This window comes from Physeter macrocephalus, chromosome 12 (genome assembly GCF_002837175.3).
Source record: "Physeter macrocephalus isolate SW-GA chromosome 12, ASM283717v5, whole genome shotgun sequence".
In the NCBI taxonomy this organism is placed as follows: Eukaryota; Metazoa; Chordata; class Mammalia; order Artiodactyla; family Physeteridae; genus Physeter; species Physeter macrocephalus.
Window position 1 is genome coordinate 78,454,261 of NC_041225.1, and position 7,673 is coordinate 78,461,933.

Consider the following 7,673-nt stretch of genomic DNA (forward strand, 5'->3'; position numbering starts at 1 on the left):
TTTTTTTTTGCGTTACGTGGGCCTCTCACTGCTGTGGCCTCTCCCGTTGCGGAGCACACGCTCCAGACGCGCAGGCTCCACGGCATGTGGGATCCTCCCGGACCGGGGCACGAACCCGTGTCCCCTGCATCGGCAGGCAGGCCCTCAACCACTGCGCCACCAGGGAAGCCCCCTTAAGGATTTTTTTAATAGACAATTTATTTTGGAAAGCATCAAATGTGGCTAGTTCAGTCTTTTTATTCATCACAATGGAAAATTAATGCAATTTCAAAATTCTTCAATATCTAATGTACCTTGACATTTAGAAAATCATCCAAAAGCTTTCTTAAGGAAACTATATGAAATGTTGAAAGGCAAGCACATTGATGGAATGACAAACAGAATATCTACATTCCAAGAATAGCTTTATTGTCTTAGTTATATTGTCACCATCATAAAAAAATTTAATTTATTTACTCACCAATTTCCTTGACTTACCAAGTTTAAAGAGAAGTACACCCAAAGGTCCTCTGTCAAACTTGAGGAAGAGGAGATCATAGATGTCCCCACTTTCAGGCTTCTTAGAAACAACCTGCGGAGCTATCCACTGCATTTGAACAAGACTGCTAGAAACATCAAAGAATTTTTTGAATTGTAGAGTCTCCCTAGGTGAGCAGTCTTCAGCCAAAAGCTGGATGTTAATAGGAGAAAGAGCCATATCAAAAATTTGAAGCTCCCCTTGGTTACTGCCAACTAGCAGAATGGCACCACTTGGGTGGCAGCTTATTAATGAAGGCAGAAGTTCAGCCTGAGCTAAGACAGTCACTCTACGGTGAGTTTCATAAAGAATTACTGAAGAATCTTCACAGCCCAGAATCAGTTTGTCTTCAGTAACATTCCTGCAACAGCTAATGGCCTTCGATCTTAGTGGTATTCTGGTGACTGATACACACTGGATTTTGTGCCGAACACATTCATAGATGCAACTGTCAGCCATGGGCTCTTTGTCTACACTGATGGAGCACTCCACTGTCAACACCTGATAAGGCTGTTTGGTGCCAAAGCGAACATCCAGTGGATCCCATTCCGTGCGTACAGAACTCAGAACCTGTAAGAAATGTATCAAGTATGTTCATATAGACCTTGGTTTTTCTTCAGCTGTCACGCATAGACCTGCATATTAATCTAGAATCCTATTGAATACCAGCAACTATCACCTTAAATATCAGCAACATATAAGCAGGTATGTGTATATCTCATATAGAACACATATAAATATATATAGCACATATTTAGCACAGCTGCAGAAATTAAACTATAAAATTTTAACTTAAACACTTTGTTTTAGGAAGTCTGTAAATAACATAAAGACAAATATTTCCCATGATATATACAAACTAATGAAGTGGGCTTTTAGTAAAATAATATGGCCAGCAGAATATCTAAAGACATTAGAAGTTCGATTTTTAAAAGGATGAATAAAGGACTGAAACAATTTAGTCAATCTCCTTCCAACCCACTACCCCTCCCAATTCTGAAATTATTGGTAAATTACTTACCAGAAATATATTTCTAATTAGTTGGGCAGGGTAGGCAAAGGAAAAAAACTTTAGAACCCTGTTAACAGTCCTGCAGAAATATTTTACTGTCAGAAAAGATATGAAGGGTTGTTAAGTAGATCAATGACCAATAGAAAGAAATAAGAAGGTAATGTACTAGTTTTAAAATTTAAAAAAAAAAAAAAGACCTAGTAGGTAATATGATTTGCAATACTGGTGAGGCAAAATTTAAAAAGCATTTCTGGTGCAGAAAGGAAAGGCTACAAAGAAACACCTCAGCAGAAGAATAAAGAAATAAAACAACAGGCCATTCACTTTATTCATATGTAAATGTGGGAGGCCAAGAACCTGGAGAGTGGTATCAAAGATATTTTCTAACACTGTCGGAAACTTCAAAATTAGGTTTAGAAACATTAAAAAGCACATTTCTACATGAGATAAAATTTCACAGAACTATGCATATGCGCACGCGCGCACACACACACACACACACACACACACACACACACATACACAAGTGCATGTAAAATCCGATGAAATCCAACTAAGGCCAGAACCTGAGTTAACAGTATTATACCAAGGTCTTGTTCCACGATTTGACAATGTACTGCAGTAATGTAAGATACAATCATTGGGGCAAACAAGGGGAAGAAGTACAGGAAGGGAATTTGCTTTTAGCCTATTTTGGCAATTATATTAGTTTCTTGAGAGTCAAACTATTTCAAAAAAAAATTTTCTTTTTTTAAAGCACATACAGCTATGTTACATAGTACTGACTTGGGGAGGGAAAGGGGGTTGATGTGAATTTTTTTTTAAGTCCATCCTACACATCACTACCAAACTAACCTTCCTAAACTAAATGTTTTTGCTGTCATTCCCCTGTTCAAACCCTTTAACAGCTACCACTAACGAATAAATTAAATTTTTATTCCCCTGCCTGGTATGCAAAACAATATAGGATCCATATTCAACCCTTTCCCTCCCTCACACTCACTTTCCTGCTCTTGTTTTTCTTTTTTGTCTAATAAATGCTTGAGTATGAGCTACATGCCAGGCACTGGTCCTGGCACTGCTGGGGATACAGCAGTAAGTCCTCACCCTCAGAGAACATACACCCTAATGGCTGAAGACAAAGTAACAATTCACAAACAAATATACATAGGATGTTAGTGATCCTATATATGTACTTCCTAAGTACTATGAAGAAAAATAAAGCAAAGTAACAGGAATGGGAAGGGGAGGTAATAGAAGTCAGGACAGGCCTCTCGGATAAAGTTGACCTAAAAGAAGTGAAGCGTAAGCCATGCAGCCACCTGGAAGAAGGCTCCAGGCAGAGGAATCAAACATCCTAAGGTAGCACTCTTGGCCTGACGAAGGAACAATGGGAGACCAACATGGCTTAGATAAAAGGGAGCAAGGAAGAAAACAGTGGGAATTGGGGGAGGGAGAAGATTGTGAAGTGGCTTGTAGGCCATTATAGGGACTTTGGCTTTTCCTCTGAACAAGGTGAGAAGCCATAAGGAGGGACAAGATCTGATTCGCAAAATCTAGTGTTATATCCGACAGTCTCCCTTCATTACTCTACTCTGAAGTCAAACTAAAGCCGCATTTTCCCAGCTCTGTAACTTGTTAAATTAAACAAGGAGGCTGTTCAACTGATGAGGCCCTAATTCCATGGCAACTTCTGTAAGCAAACCAAAACCTAAACCTGTAAATGCCTCAAAGTTACAAAATCAAAACACTAAGGATAACCATTACAACAGCCAATTAGGCTTTAAACTATAGCCAATCAAATAATTTCCTTTCTTTGCTTCTGCACTTTCACTGTCAGTCTTTTCCCTTCCTCATATCAGTAGGATGTTCCTAACCACTTCCAGTTTGGCACTGCCCCACCAGAATCGATTTACTCAAACTCTGAAAACTTTTACTATGCCTCAGCTTATCTTTCAACAATTTCACTCATGTCCTTTACCTCAGGGGTCCCCAATGCCCAGGCCACAGGCCGGTACCAGTCCGTGGCCTGTGAGGGATCCGGGCCACACAGCAGGAGGTGAGCAGCAGGCGAGCAAGCTAAGCTTCATCTGTATTTACAGCCACTCCCCATTGCTCACATTACCACCTGAGCTCCGCCTCCTGTCAGATCAGCAGGGGCATTAGATGCTCATAGGAGCGTGAACCCTACTCTGAACTGTGCATGTGAGGGATCTAGGTAGCGCACTCCTTATGAGAATCTAATGCCTGATGATCTGAGGTGGAGCTGAGGCAGTGATGCTAGCACTGGGGAGAGGTTGCAAATACAGATTATCATTAGCAGAGACCATAATAAATCAATTGCTTGCAGACACATATCAAAACCCTATCAGTGAGTGGCAAGTGATAATTAAGCTGCATCTGGTGGCAGGCTTTATAGTGGCAAGTGAGTTGATATACTTCAATTGTACAGCTGCATCTGGTGGTAGGCTTTAAATCAGAATCCGACACTTATTTTAGTCTGCGCGTGGCCTGCCCATTATTTTACCACTTCTGTCCGCGCCTCTTTCCCGTACTGAGCACCTGTCTCAGTCACAGTTTTGGTAAGCCCACAGCTAACCTTAGCCAAAATGAGTAAAAAAACAAATGTCGTTGGAGAGCTTCTTTGAAAAGGAAGAAAGACCCAATGATGAGACAGCAGAAGACTCTAAGACTGCCAACAAAAAGAAAGCTGCATTTAAAAGAAAATACCAAGAGTCCTACTTAAATTAATGGGTTCATTGCAACAGGTGATTCACACTCTCCAAGCCTGCTTTGTATATAATATGTGGCAACCGGCTATCCAACAAAGCCATGAAACCTTCAAAACTGCTTCGCCACATGGAGACCAAGCACCCTGCATTAAAAGACAAGCCTTTGGAGCTTTTCAAAAGAAAAAACGTGAACACAAAGAACAGAGGCAATTATTGAAGGCCACCACTTCATCAAATGTGTCTGCACTGAGAGCATCATTCTTAGTGGCTAACCGCATTGCTAAAGCTAAGAAGCCCTTTACTATTGGTAAAGAGTTGATCCTGCCTGCTGCTAAGGACATCTATCGTGAACTTTTAGGAGAGGCTGCAGTTCAAAAGGTGGCACGTGTTCCTCTTTTGGCTAGCACCATAACTAGACGAATTGGTGAAATAGCATATTGAGGTGCAATTGTTAGAGAGGAGTAATGAGTCACTGTGGTGACTCACGCAATCCAGGTTGACGAGTCTACCGATGTTGACAAGGCAACAATGCTTGCTTCTGTGCAATATATTTTTCAGGAGGATGTGCATGAGGATATGCTATGTGCACTTTTGTTGCCAACTAACCCCACAGCGGCAGAACTATTCAAGTCTTTGAATGATTACACATCAGGAAAACTGAATTGGTCATTTTGTGTCGGTATATGCAAGGTTGGAGCAGCTGCCATGACTGGACGGCTTTCTGGTTTCACTACTCGGGTCAAAGAGGTCACTTCTGAATGTGAGTCTACGCACTGTGTCATCCATAGAGAAATGCTGGCTAGCCGGAAAATGTCACCCGAACTTAATAACGTTTTGCAGGATGTGATTAAAATTATCAACCACATTAAAGTACATGCCCTTAACCCACGTCTGTTCATGTAGCTCTGTGAGATGGATGCAGAGCACACGTCTTCTCTCATACATAGAAGTGAGATGGCTTTCTAAAGGTAGATCACTGGCTAGAGTTTCTGAGTTATGAGAGCCGCTCCAGAGATTTCTTTTAGAAAAAGTCACCACTGGCAGCACATTTTAGTGACACAGAATGGGTCGCAAAACTTGCTTACTAGTGTGACATATTCAACCTGCTCAACAAACTCAATCTGTCACTTCAGGGGAGAACAACTGTGTTCAAGTCGGCAGATAGAGTGGCTACATTCAAAGCCAAACTGGATTTATGGGGGCGACGAGTGAACATCGGGATTTTTCATGTTTCAAGCATTAGCAGAGATTTGGAAAGAGATGGGGCCCAGGGCCTTCTTTCTCCCAGCTGGTGCACGATCACCTATCTCAGCTTTCAAAAGAGTTGAGCATTACTTCCCAACCACACAAGACCCCTGAACTGGGAAGGAATGGATGCTTGACCCATTTGTGAATAAGCCAGGTGAACTGACCTTGTCCGTGCTAGAAGAGGATCAACTACTTGAGATCGCAAATGATGGCGGCCTTAAAAGTATGTCTGAGACAACTTCAAATCTCCATATGTTCTGGATTAAAGTCAAGGTGGAATAGCCTGAGATTGCCACAAAAGCACTGAAAAGTCTGCTTCCATTTCTAACATCCTGTCTTTGTGAAGCAGGGTTTTCTGCAGTGACAGCAACCAAAACGAGATTACGGAGTAGACTGGACATAGCAACACACTTCGTGTGTCACTGTCTCCCATCACCCCCAGATGGGACCATCTAGTTGCAGGAAAACAAGCTCAGGGCTCCCACTGATTCTGCATTATGGTGAGCTGTATAATTATTTCATTATATACTACAGTGTAATAATAATAGAAATTAAGTGCACAATAAATGTCATGCTCTTGAATCATCCCAAAACCATCCCCCCACCCCCACCCCCCATCTGGTCCATGGAAATATTGTCTTCCATGAAACCCGTCCCTGGTGCCAAAAAGGTTGGGGACCGCTGATTTACTTGAAATCCACACTCTTCACTCACACAGACTCAGTATTTCCTACCAACAATACTCACTCTTGAAGAATTAGACCAAATGCTATTTCAGTTTCTGAATTTCTTCCAGCTGGGCAGCATCCTTCCTTCCTTTGATCTCACTTCCATACCCCCTTCCCCACTCCAACTTGGCCAATGTGTGACATTCGTTTGGCCTTTTATTTACTTCTAATTTTTGATCATATGTCATCATTTTGACTATAAGCTTAAAAAAATAAACTGTCTCATCTATTTTACACTTTTTTGTGTATGCTGTGTAGGCAGCTAGCCAAAAACTATGCTGGTAAGAGCTTTTTAAAAAAATATATAAATTTTTTTAAAAACCTCACACTATAATGGTGGTTGAATTATCATACTTTCAGAAAGCTTAGAGATTTGTAAAGGAAGCCCTAGGGCAGAAAACTGGGAGGCCAGGTGACACTGAATAGGACCTGAACTCACACAGGGACGGCCTAAAAGGAGGGGCCAAGCAAGACAGCAGTCTTGGCATAGAACAGGTTAGCCCCAAGGTGCAGGGAGAAGGATCCCAGGCTTCCTCAGTTCCAAAAGTCTGCAAGACTCTTCCCAATAGGCTCTGTAGTTTCACCAAGAGAAAGGGGTTAAAAGGGAAGTAAGACCATGGACCCCTTATACGCCTTCTCCTCCACAGCCAATCCCTGATATCTCTAAAAAGCTAGCAAAGGTCAGATTTAATACCAAATTCTGATTAAAAAAAGAAAGGTAACACTACATATTTATTGAAGTATAGTTGATTAACAATATTATATTTGTGATTCAATATTTTTATAGATTAGACTCCATTTAAAGTTATTACAAAATAATGGCTGCATTTCCCTATCTCTTAATACCCTACTCCTATTTTGCCCCTCCCCCATCCCTCTCCTCACTGGTAACCACTAGTTTGTTTTCTGTATCTGTGAGTCTGCTTCTGTTTGTAATATTAATCTGTTTTATTTATTAGATTCCACATATAAGTGTTAATATAGAGTATTGTCTTTCTCTGAGTTATTCCACTAAGCACACTATTCTCTAGGACTGTCCGAGTCTATCCACATTGTTGCAAATGGTTTCATTCTTTTTTATGGATGAATAATATTCCATTATATATATATATAAACACAAATATATATATATATATATATATATATATATATATATATATATACCACAACTTGTTTATCCATTCATCTGTCGATGGACACTTAGGTAGCTTCCATGTCTTAGCAATTGTAAACAGTGCTCTTGTGAACACTGGGGTACATGTATCTTTTCAAATTAGTTTTCTCTGGATGTACCCAGTAGTAGGATTGCAAGATCATATGGTAACTCTAGGTTTTTTTTTGTTTGTTTTTTTTTTTGCGGGATGCGGGCCTCTCACTGTTGTGGCCTCTCCCATTGCGGAGCACAGGCTCCGAACGCGCAGGCTCAGCAGCCATGG

General features: G+C 40.9%; 1 protein-coding gene across 1 annotated transcript in view; it reads right to left on the reverse strand.

Moving 5' to 3' along the window:
- The window catches only part of WDPCP (WD repeat containing planar cell polarity effector), a 460,096-nt gene that overhangs the window by 285,319 nt on the left and 167,104 nt on the right, over positions 1 to 7,673 (reverse strand). The window contains exon 11 of the mRNA XM_055088850.1: positions 478 to 1,087. Coding sequence (XP_054944825.1) covers positions 478 to 1,087 — 610 coding nt within the window. The remainder of the gene's footprint in view (positions 1 to 477; positions 1,088 to 7,673) is intronic.